The sequence below is a fragment of the Lepidochelys olivacea genome (genome assembly GCF_965140295.1).
Source record: "Lepidochelys olivacea isolate rLepOli2 genome assembly, chromosome: 5".
NCBI lineage: Eukaryota > Metazoa > Chordata > Testudines > Cheloniidae > Lepidochelys > Lepidochelys olivacea.
Window position 1 is genome coordinate 26,553,653 of NC_140415.1, and position 12,376 is coordinate 26,566,028.

At 43.2% G+C, this 12,376-nt stretch overlaps 1 protein-coding gene across 4 annotated transcripts in view; it reads left to right on the forward strand.

Moving 5' to 3' along the window:
• The window catches only part of NIPBL (NIPBL cohesin loading factor), a 294,436-nt gene that overhangs the window by 208,837 nt on the left and 73,223 nt on the right, over positions 1 to 12,376 (forward strand). For all 4 annotated transcript variants that reach the window (XM_084629342.1, XM_084629343.1, XM_084629345.1 and 1 more), the window contains 3 exons: positions 8,432 to 8,663; positions 11,380 to 11,531; positions 12,009 to 12,089. In XM_084629342.1, the coding sequence (XP_084485468.1) occupies positions 8,432 to 8,663; positions 11,380 to 11,531; positions 12,009 to 12,089 (465 nt within the window). The remainder of the gene's footprint in view (positions 1 to 8,431; positions 8,664 to 11,379; positions 11,532 to 12,008; positions 12,090 to 12,376) is intronic.

Consider the following 12,376-nt stretch of genomic DNA (forward strand, 5'->3'; position numbering starts at 1 on the left):
TTCAGGCATCTTTTTAAAATAAATTGACTTTTCTGTGATTACCTCTTTTCATAATTTGTTATGGGACCAAAGAGCTGGACTTGTCTGAAGCAGATAGTCACTCCTCTATAGCTATCCAGCAAACTCGTCTAATGTAGATGCAGTTTATATCAGCAAAAGAGTTATTCTGCTGGTATAACTTATATCAATTCTCTGAATGAAATAAGCTGTACAGGCAAAAAATTCTTATAACTGTCTACACTGGGACTTTTCTGGCATATGTTGGTTAAGAGTGTGTTTCCCCACACATGTTCCTATTCAATATGGCTATCCTGGCAAAGTATAGACCAGGCCTGAGGAAAATGGTAATAGACCAAAGTTAATACATATGCCTTTGGATTGGAGGCATTTTTACTTAAGTAAAAAATGAACATATTAAATGTGTCAGAATATTTTATTTTTCTTTTAGATAGGTGGTGGTTTGTTCATGTTTCACTACACAGTTCCAAAATGTCTTTAAAAGTGACCTGCAAGTGGAGGAGAAAATAGGCTGCTTGTTTCCTTTTCTACTTTTTCTTACTATGTATGAAGAAAGGGCTGAATTATTGTTGTTGTTTTTTTAAGTTTGTTTTCTGCATGGCTTGTTCCAATAAACTCAGGCCCAATCTTACCTTCATGATGACTGAAGAGCTAGTGAAATGGTGACATCATGAGAGCCCAGAGACTGAAAGATGAGCAATTGAGAGGGCAAGGGATTTTTAGTTGAAAAATTTGAATTTTTATATTTTTATTAAAGCAAATTAACTTGAATTACTAATCAACGCTTTGGACAAAGGAAGACTTTGTCAAAGAGTCAGCCTCTTCACTCTTTCTGTTAAGGTGTTCAGTATTCACAGGTGAGATTCCTGATATCTCTGAGGGGTTCGTTAGAAAAACCAGAGAAGAGTAGACTTGACTTTCTTGATACTTAAGTTGAATTAAAAAGCAAGCAGAGAAGAAATTTTAAATAAATTTTTAAATAAATAAATTTTAAATTTTAAAAAAATAAATTTAAACAATCACCTTTCAGGTCTTTCTTTATATATTATAAAGAAGAAAGGGATTATAAAGAAGGAAAGCCCAATTTTTCTAATAAATATTTGCAGGTCTCTCTTAAATTTTCAAATATACCCACCAGGTATACCCAAAATACTGAATCTGCAACTCCATTATGAAATATACTCAATACTAAAATGTTGAAGATTTATCTCAAAATATAAGACTTTGGAAACAACTTAGCAATGCTGCACTGCCCTATATGTGGCCCAGAGTTTTTTTTTTTCTGCCCCCCAGTCAGTCTCTCGCTAAGACCATATCTATGCTGGAGAATTTTAGGAAAAAATTCCCACTAGTTTTACTATTAATAATGTTAGTTGTATTTCACTAATGCTTAGTGAGCCCCATCGAGACTATGCCTTTGTTATGCTAGATCAGGGGTGGGCAAACTACAGCCCGCGGGCCGGATCCGGCCCCTCAGGACTTTGGATCCGGCCTGCAGGATTGCCACCCCCTTCGCGCCACGAGCCCCGCGCCACTCCTAGAAGTGGCCGGCACCACGTCCCTGCAGCCCCTCGGGAGGTGGGGGAAGAGGGCTCTGTGCACTGCCCTTGCCTCCAGGCACCGCCCTCCACGGCTCCCATTGGCTGGGAACAGGAAATCTCGGCCAATGGGCGCTTCGGGGGAGGTACCCACAGGCAAGGGCAGCGCACGGAGCCCTCTTCTTCCCCTCCCACTCATGGGGCCACAGGGATGTGGTGCTGGCCACTTCTGAGAGTGGCACCAGGCAAGGCAGGCAGAGATCGAGCCTGCCCTGGCACCGCTGCACGCCGAAGCCCGAACCCCTCCTGCACCCCAAATCCATGCCCTGAGCCCCTCATACCTCCCGCAGCCCTCCTCTGGCCAACCCCTTGCCCTGAGCCCCTTCCTGCACACCACACCCCTCCCACACCCTGCACTCCCTCCCACACCACAACCCCCTGCCCCAGCCCTGCATGCAATTTCCCCACCCAGATGTGGCCCTCGGGCCAAAAAGTTTGCCCACCCCTGTGCTAGATGCTGTACATACACAGAAGATGGTGTGCTCCTGCCCTTAACTGAATCTAAATAGACAAGTCAGAAGAGAAAATCCCTAGGGCTTTGGGTAGGTTCAACAGCTGGGAGAAGAGAAATACTATTCTTCTTTAAGTGCTTGCTCATATCAGTTCCATTCTAGGTGTGTCCGTACCCACATGTGCAGTATTTGGAGATTTTTGCATTAGTGGTATCCGTAGGGTCGGCAGGGGTGGTCCCTTGAGTGCCACGCTCATGTGCTGGTATATCAGGCGCTGCTGACCCTATGCCCTCTCAGTTCCTTCTTACCACCTGTGGTGGGTAGTCGGAGCACTTTTCCTTGCATTGCAAGGGCTAGCGGGTTTTCGTCTACTGACTTAGAGCCTTAGGGCCTTGTAAATAGTTTGTTTATAGTAGTTAGTGTTAAGAGGTTGCTAAGTGTAGTTAGAAGTTAGCAGTTAGGATCCCAATGGGGACTTCGTCCAGGCAGGGCATGCCCCGGTCTCCCATGTTTAAACCCTGTGCAGACTGCAGCAGGCCTGTGCCTGTAAGTGACCCCAATAGCAGCTGCCTCAAGTGCTTGAGGGAATCACACGTTAGAGATAAGTGCCGAATTTGTAAAAACTTTCAGCCCTAAACACAAAAGGAGTGGGATATTCAGTTACAGGCTCTCATCATGGAGTTGCCCTGCATCCGGCCTCCATGCAGCCCCACCAGGACTCACAGAGTACCTCAGCCTTGGTGCGCAGTGCACACCAGGATCCACCCAGCAGCATTCCCCATTGCCAGTGCCCAAAAAGAAGACCAAAAAGCATGGCTTCCCAGCACCAGGGAAAAAGAGCAATAGGTCTTTAGGCAAGGGACCCACTTCAGCCTGCTGGACCACTCTGGAGCCATACGCTCATACCTCCCCGGTCGGGGCCCTTACTCCTGTGAAAAGAAGACTCCACTGACTCCAAGGAGCAGTATGGGACCTAAACCCCTGATGGCACCAACACCTTCACAAGCTCCCCCAGCGCTGAGAGAGCACAAGCCTCCACCCACACTACTGAAGCAGCACGTGCCTCAGGAACTGGCAAATCCCACAAGGGCAAGCCAGTCACTAATACCCCTCAGGGGACAGTGGAGCACCGCCAATCTCTCTCAAGACAAAGCAGCGCCCTCCACCTCTGCACCATATATCACTGGAGTTGCAGCCTAGACCCTCCAAGGCTTGCCCTCAGTCACCGGCACAGTGTTCGCAGCCTCAGCCGTCTTGACGCAGATCACCTAGAGGAAGACGCTGGTCCCAGTACAACCAGTGCCATTTGCCCTCCTGCCAGTCATCCTCTCGGCACAGGTCCCAGTCACCTGCCTCATGAGAGTGCTCCCCATCGCGTCTCCATTCCCCCGTGCAACAAAGAAATACTTTGTTCTGGCCGAGGGGTTTGAATATCTCTACAACCACCCTCCCCCAGGCTCGCTGGTGGTTTCTGCGGCCAATGAAAGAGACAAATACCAGCTTGACAACCAAAATAAAGAGGCCAAATGGTTGGACCTGTTTGGAAAAAAAAAAATTATTCAAAGGCTAGTTTGCAGTTCCAGGTGGCAAACCATCAGGCCCTCTTGGGCCGATACAATTTTAACTTATGGGACTCCCTCCATAAGTTCAAGGAGTCCCTCCCACAGGGTTTGGCCCAAGAATTTGGCATCCTGGTGGAGAAGGGCACTGTGGCTGCCAGGTTCTCTTTCAGATGGCATGGGTATGGTGCCAGTGGCTGTTTAACTCAAACGTCAAGGGGTCCAGGTCTTCCCATATCTCAATGATTGGCTCATCAAGGGCAGGTCTCAGGAACAAGTGTAGAGAAGCCTCGATCGGGTGCGTTCCACCTTCTGTGACCTGGGCCTGTTAATAAACGAGGAAAAAATCCACTTTAAGGCCAGTCCAAAGCAAAGAGTTCAGAGGGATGGTTCTCGACTCCATGCAAGTCAGAGCCTTCCTTTTGGAGGCATGTTTTCAGGCCATGTCGGACCTGATCTCCCATGTGAAGAACCACCCTCTCACTATGGCTCACACCTACCTGCAGTTGCTGGGCCACATGACTGCTGTATGTACATGGTCAGTCATTCCCAGCTTTGCCTCAGGCCTCTGCAAGCATGGCTGGCATTGGTTTACACTCCCAACAGACACTATCTAGACCAGGTAGTCAGGGTGCCAGATCACATCCTGTCGTCCCTGGAGTGGTGGTTAAACCCTGAGTCGGTGTTGGAAGGTGTTCCCTTCGCAGCCCCATCTCTGTCACTGACCCTCATCTCAGATGCTTCGGACCTGGGCTGGGGAGCCCACCTGAGTGAGCTCAGCACTCAAGTCCGCTGGTTGCAGGACACTCTGGCCCTTCACATCAATGTCAGCAGTTTTCCTGGCCTGCCAGACCAATACCACCAAGGTGTATTACATCAACAGGCAGGGCGGAGCCAGGTCATCAGCTCTTTGCCAAGAAGCTCTCAGCCTTTGGGACTTCTGTGTGCAGCATGCCTTTCATCTGGTAAGCGCGCAACTGCCCAGGACCAAGAATGTGCTAGCAAATTGCCTCAGCAGGAACTTCTCGTCTTGCCATGAGTGGGTGCTTCATCTGGAGGCAGCCAGTATGATCTTCCGAAAGTAGGGGACTCTCCAGGTGGACTTGTTCACGTCCCACCAGAATAGGAAATGCCAGGTGTTCGCTCCAGGGGATGGACAGGGGGTACTTGTCAGATGTTTTCCTGCTTCTGTGGTTGGGAGCCCTGATGTACGCCTTCCCGCCAGTGCTATGGATCCACAGAGTCCTCATGAAGATCAAACAGGACAGGGTGAAGGTTACTCTGATAGCCCCAAAGTGGCCTTGCAAGTCCTGGTTCAGCACACTGGACCTTTCGGAAGCTGTGCCGCTGTGACTCCCTCTCTGGCAGGACCTGCTGTCTCAGAACCCTGGCAGTCTCCTGCACCCGAACCTAGAGGTGTTGCGCTTGACAGCGTGGCTGCTGCAAGTCTGAATGCGGAAGACTGGGAATGCTCAACCCGTGTGCAACAGGTCATGCTGGGTAGCAGAAAGCCCTCCACCAGAACAGCTTGCCAGGCGAAGTGGAAAAGATTCACGTGCTGGGCTTCGGATCGGCTTGTCCATCCAAGCTGGCCTCACTGCAGATGATCCTGGATTATCTTCTGCATCTGAAGCTTCAGGGCTTGTCTTGTCGTCTGTCAGGGTCCACCTGGCTCCTCTTTCAGCTTTCCACCCTCTGTTCCAAGGCAGGTCGATCTTCGCTCACGACATGACAGCCTGGTTTTTGAAAGGTTTGGAGCGTCTTTACCATTACGTCCAGGATCCTGTTACTCCCTGGTATTTGAATCTCATGCTGTTGAGGCTCATGGGGTCTCCTTTTGAACCTCTGGCTTCCTACTGTCTTCTCCTTCCCTCCTGGAAGGTTGCGTTACTGGTGGTGATTACGTCTACCAGCAGAGTGTCTGAGAGCAGGGCACTTAGGTCAGAGCCACCCTATATGGTGTTCTACAAGCATAAGGTCCAGCTGCGGCTGCACCTGGCATTCCTGCCCAACATAGTCTCCCGGAATCTCCCAGTTTCATACCGGCCAGGACATTTTCTTACCAGTCATCTTTCTGAAGCCCCATAATTCCGAAGAGGAGCACAGGTTATACCCCCTGAATGTCCAAAGGGCACTGGCCTTTTATATTAACAGGACACGGCCTTTCCATATGTCAGTGCAGCTGTTCGTTGCAGCGGCAGACAGGATGAAAGGTCGCCCAGTGTCTGCTCAGAGGATTTTGTCCTGGATCACAGCCTGCATCCGATACTGCTATGAGCTGGCGAGTGTGCCTCCACCGGCGATAGTCAAAGTGCACTCAACTAGGCTGCAAGTGTCTCCGGTGCCAATCCAAGAGATCTGTAGAGTTGCTACCTGGTCGTCTGTCCACATGTTTATGTCCCATTATGTGCTGACCCAGCAGGCCCGAGACAATGCTGGCTTCAGCAGGGCAGTGCAGCAAGCTACAAGACCACCATCTCCAAGCCCACCTCCATTGGAACTGCTTGTGAGTCACCTAGAATGAAATCAACATGAGCAAGCACTCGAAGAAGAAAAAACGGTTACCTACCTTTCGTAACTGTTGTTCTTCTAGATGTTTTGTTCGTGTCCATTCCATTACCCACCCTCCTATCCGTCTGTTGGAGTTGCCGGCAAGAGTACGGTACTCACTGGGGCGCCCCTGCTAACCCTATGGGTACTGCTAAGGCAAAAATCTCCGATGACTGGGCACGCACACACCTAGAATGGAATGGACATGAGCAACACATCTCGAAGAACAACAATTACGGAAGGTAGGTAACTCTTTTTTTCATCATTTTACAGATGGGGAATTCAGATACAGATTGATCAAGGTTCCAATTTAGGAGTCCATTTTAGGAGCATCTACTTTAGGCTTCTGAATTAACCCCTCTGACGTCAATGAGATTTAAGCATGTGCTTAAAATTCAACATGTGATTAAGTGCTTTGCTAAAGGGATAGTCTTACGTACATGCTGAATTGCTTTACTGAACTGACTAACTTCATACTTTCCCAGGATCAGTCTTAGGTAGTCTGTGGCAGTGCCATCAAAGGAAAACATGTCTCTGGAATCCCAGTGCATTTTATTAATCATAAGACCAATCAATCCAACTAAGCTGGTGGGAATTTTTTTCTAAAGATCCCTACAGGTGCATCTATGCTGCCAAACACCCCCCTCCCCTCCCCCCCAAAATCGTCGCAGAGAGTCTGAGAACCTGGGTCAACTGACATGAGCTCGTGAGGCTTGTGCTATAAGGCTAAAAATAGCAGTGTAGATGTTCCAGCTTGGTCTAGAGCCTGGGCTCTGAAACCCAGGAGATGGATCTCAGAGTCCATGCTCCAGCTTGACTGGGAACATCTGTGCTGCTACTTTTAACCCTCCAGCGGGAGCTCTGTGAGCCAGAGTAAGTTGACCCAAGCTCAGAGACTCACTGCCAAGGTTTTGTCTGTGTGTTTGTGGCTGAGAGGACCTACTCTAGTATACTGAAGGCTTGTCTGAGTTGGTGGTTGATAGAAGAGCTGCATAGACTGTACTTTCAACCTCTGGGACAGAGGAGGTTTCTCTCATGATTCTTTAGCAATTCCTTTGTCTGTTTTTAAGGCATAGTTATTGATGAGTCAAATCCTCAACACAATGATGATGACTAACAAGGGGAATCTTGAGACTTTAGGGAGCATGGAAGAAAAAACAGGATCAGGAAAATCCTCATGATTTTCACATGGTTTATAAAAGTCTTTCTGCACTAGAGTTACATATAGTGGTAGAAATTGAAACTGGTCAAAGTAGCAATCATAGGTAGGCTTGGAAGGATTAGCTTTTTATTATTAAATGTTGGTAAACAGATTTCACTGCAAAGACACAAACTAATGAAAAAGTATTTCCTTTGGTTGTAATTTAAATTTACAGACAATAAGAACAATGCTGAATTTATGAGAATTTGACTTAAGGATATTTACTTAGTATATTTTGACAGGTCATGTTGACAGTTTGTGTTTTAATGATTATTAAGCTTTAACTTTCTGAATCTCTCTCTACTGTCATTAAATAATAATTGTCTGACAACCCACATAATTTCCTGCAACTATGAAAATTTATATAGATAAAAGTAAAAAAAAGTTTAAAATCCATAATTTTGCACAATTCTGAACATTTATATCAATAAACATTGAAAAATATGCATAAAAATAAACATTGATATCAATTTTTTTTAATCAGATTCTGCTGAGCCTAATCACAGGGGTTATAAAAATAACACCTAGATTTGATACATCAGTTTTCATCAGTCAGTCTCAAAGTGCGTCACAAAGTCTTTAATGTATTCATCCTCACAAAACTCAACATCGTACTGTGCATCTAAAAATAATAAAGAATTATTAGATCAATTAATAGAATTTTTGCTTGAAGTAATTCAGTCTTTATTGATGAATGTAGAAATTTCTGTTAATGTTAATTACCCATGAAAAATATAACCTGTGGGCCTTTAGGTGATTACATGTCCTTAATATCTCATTCTGGTTTAGGGAGATATTATAAAAAAAAATTCTACTTTCCAGCTAATAAAATACATTTTACATTTATAATATAGGCACAGCACTCTGATTATAAATGTCATATAATGTTTTAGTATATATATTTATAAAATCTTCTTTTGTAGTATATATTATTCAGCAGGGTTAACCTGTAATATACAGAAATATAATATGTATTTGTGAAAACTCAGAATTAATTTTGTCTTAATGCATATTTTTTAGAAAACGTATATAACTTTCTGTTTTTCATTGTAGAATAATGACACTGAAGATGAGGAAAGATTGTGGAGAGATCTGATTATGGAGAGAGTCACAAAGTCTGCAGATGCCTGTCTTACCGCGATCAACATAATGACATCACCAAATATGCCTAAAGCTGTGTATATTGAGGATGTAATAGAAAGAGTTATTCAGTACACTAAATTTCATTTGCAGAATACCCTTTATCCTCAGTATGATCCTGTCTACAGAGTGGATCCTCATGGTGGTTAGTATGTTAATAAATAAATGAGATTGCATGTAAGCGAATGTGCTGCATACAATTTTAAATGTGACCAGTTCTGTTAAGTGTATTGTGCAAACAACTTGACATCCCTTGACACTGTTATGCAGTTCACTACATTCAAGAGTTAATCTTGAGACACCCGTTTCCAGTGTCCTCTGAATAAAGGATGACTGAATGCTTCATATGATTTTGAGAAAAAAGCAATTTACAATTGTAAATTGTAGCCCAAAATGACAGGGGAAATGAAACCCATCCTCCTCTGAACCAAACAGTGTGTGACATGAAAGGTCCATACATACTTCAGTGGCAAGACCTAACTAACTAGAAGCTGGTGCCTAAAATGAGACTTTTACATTCATATATTATGTGCCTAAATAAGTAGTCTGGTGTTCATGATTCCTGAATACCCAGCAGCTTCCATTTATTTCAATTATCAGGAGCCACTTAATGGTCAGTACTTTTGAAATCAGACTGTTTGTTGAAGTACATGATACAAGAGGTGGCCAGAAAATGGAAATCCCTTCCTGCAAAATTTTTTGCATTTTGGGGGAAAAAAAATTGTCCTGAACGGGGACAAAAAGTCAGAAATGCAAAATTTTTCATGGGAAGGTATTTCAAGAAAAATGCTGTTTCAAGAGAGTTTTCCAACTGTACTTCTGGAGAGGCAGAGAGCTGGAGCACTGAGCCTATCCATCTGCCTCATCCCCTACCCCTCACTTAAACTTCCTATGAAGCGGAGCCTGGCTGCTCAGCCTCCACACCTTCCTTCACAGTTTTGGGAGCCAAAGAGGTAAATAACATAAGAACAGTCATACCGGATCAGACCAAAGGTCCATCAAGCCCAGTAGCCTGTCTTCTGACAGTGGCCAATGCCAGATGCTTCAGAGGGAATGAACAGAACAGGTAATCATCAAGAGATACATCCCCTGTCGCCCATTCCCAGCTTCTGGCAAACAGAAGCTAGGGATACCATCCCTGCCCATCCTGGCTAATAGCCATTGATGAACCTATTCTCCATGAACTTATCTAGTTCTTTTTTTAACCCTGTTATAGTCTTGGCCTTCACAACATCCTCTGGCAAAGAGTTCCACAGTTTGACTGGGCGTTGTATGAAGAAATACTTCCTTTTGTCTGTTTTAAACCTGCTGCCTATTAATTTCATTTGGTGACCCCTAGTTCTTGTGTTTTGAGAAGAAGTAAATAACACTTCCTTATTTACTTTCTCCATACCTGTCCTGATTTTATAGACCTCTGTCATATTCCTGCTTAGTCGTCTCTTTCCTAAACTGAAAAATCTCAGTTTTATTGATCTCTTCTCACATGGAAGCTGTTCCAGACCCCTAATCATTTTTGTTGCCCTTTTCTGAACCTTTTCCAATTTCAGTATATATTTTTTGAGATGAGGCTACCACATCTGCACGCAATATTCAAGATGTAGGTGTACCATAGATTTAAATAGAGGCAATATGATATTTTCTGTCTTATTATCGATCCCTTTCTTAACGATTCCCAACATTCTGTTCACTTTTTTGATTGCTGCTGCACTTTGAGTGGATGTTTTCAGAGAACTATCCACAATGACTCCAAGATCTTGTTCTTGATTGGTAGCAGCTAATTTAGATACCTTCATTTTATATGAAGTTGGGATTATGTTTTCCAATGTGCATTACTTTGCATTTACCAATATTTAATTTAATCTGCCATTTTGTTGCCCTGTCACCCAGTTTTGTGAGATCCCTTCGTAACTTTCTGCAGTCTGCTTTAGACTTAACTATCTGCAGTAGTTTAGTATCATCTTCAAATTTTGCAGCCTCACTGTTTACCCCTTTTTCCAGATAATTTCTGAATATGTTGAATAATAGTGGTCCCAGTACAGACCCTTGGGGGACAACACTATTTACCTCTCTCCATTCTGAAAACTGACCATTTATTCCTACCCTTTGTTTCCTACCTTCTAACCAGTTATTGATCCATGAGAGGACCTTCCCTCTTATCCCATTACAGCTTACTTTGCTTAAGATAGCTGGTGTGCTGAGCCTCACCGGCTCCTGTGCTGCGGGAGAAGTGGTAAGGCTGAGCGCCCTGGCTCTTTGCCTCCCCAGAGCTAGGTGGGTGGGAGGATTGAGAGCCCCAGCAATCTGCCAGATGGAGCTGTGGGGCAGCGGGGAGGCTAATAGTTGGGGAGGCAGAAAGATAGAGCATTCAGTCTTGGCAGTCCTCCCGGAAGGCTCTTACTAATTTCACCTCAGAAAATGAAATTGACAAAACTCTTCAAGGCAGGCAGCCAAGGAGTCGTCATTTCAATTTTTCCAGCCCGCAAATAAGAAATGTCTGTGTGGTAAATTTCAATTTTGTGAAAAACGGAATTTTCTATAAGAAATTCATTCTGGTCGAAAATTGCCAACAAGCTCTAATAATATATGGATGTAGGAGACTAACTGTTAGTACCATATTGAAAATCTTGGCCCAACAATCCACAAAAATTATTTAAAAATGGTCTGCAATAACAATTCTTGTTTTTCCAAATTAGTGCTGTTAAAAAGAGATTACTTTTCTATCAGCATTTTGTGCTAACAAAAATTATAAAGTACCTTTTTTTTCTTTCTTTTTTTTTTTTTTAAGAAAATCATTTTGTTCTTTGTAACTGACAGGCTTGTAGATGCATCATTTTATTATTTTATTTTATTTTATTCTCTAGGAGGTGTTTTAAGTTCAAAAGCAAAGCGTGCCAAATGTTCCACACACAAGCAGAGGGTCATAGTGATGCTGTATAATAAAGTATGTGACATTGTTAGCAGTTTGGCAGAATTGCTAGAGATACAGCTCCTTACTGACACAACTATTCTTCAGGCAAGTTTCATCAAAAGAATTTCCATTTGAGAATGTTTTTTTTTTTTTTTCAAAGTGATTCTGAAGTTTGACTACCTTGGCAATAACATTAAATGTAAACCAAATACAATCTAGTTCAGTGGCTAAGGTAAATTATCAGAATGACTTCTATAGTCATAGTATTGTAACTTTATTATTTTAACTGTCTTGCTAGTGATCTTAAAATGTGTAATTTTTAAAAAATGTTTAATATTTTAATAACACTATTAAAAAAGTAGTCCAGCTAAACAGAGAGAGATACATTTAATATTTAATCTGCAAGTCTTTAGTGGATTTATTATAAAATTAAGATTAAAAATGTAACATCATTTTACGAATAGCAAACAAGATGTACCTATGAAGCAGTGAATGTATTTAATTATACTCTGTTATGTCAGAGTTTACATATCACTTTAATGGAAAGAATATGTATTTACTGTTTTTCCCTCCTTTTGGTAGGTATCCTCAATGGGAATAACACCTTTTTTTGTAGAAAATGTCAGTGAGCTCCAGTTATGCGCCATCAAACTAGTGACTGCAGTGAGTACTTTTTTAATCTATGAACAAGCTTAAGGATTTAGTGATATTGCTGTTGAAAAATAAAACGTACACATGGAAAGAGACATTAGTTCATCCATTTCATCTCCCCACCAGTGCATTTTTTCCATTCTAGTTAAGAATTTGAATTTTGAACTCATTTTATTCTGCACATTGTATATTTTTAACATCACAATGGAGGAACATAGTTTAATTTACTTCAGAGTAACAGCCGTGTTAGTCTGTATTCGCAAAAAGAAAAGGAGTACTTGTGGCACCTTAGAGACTAA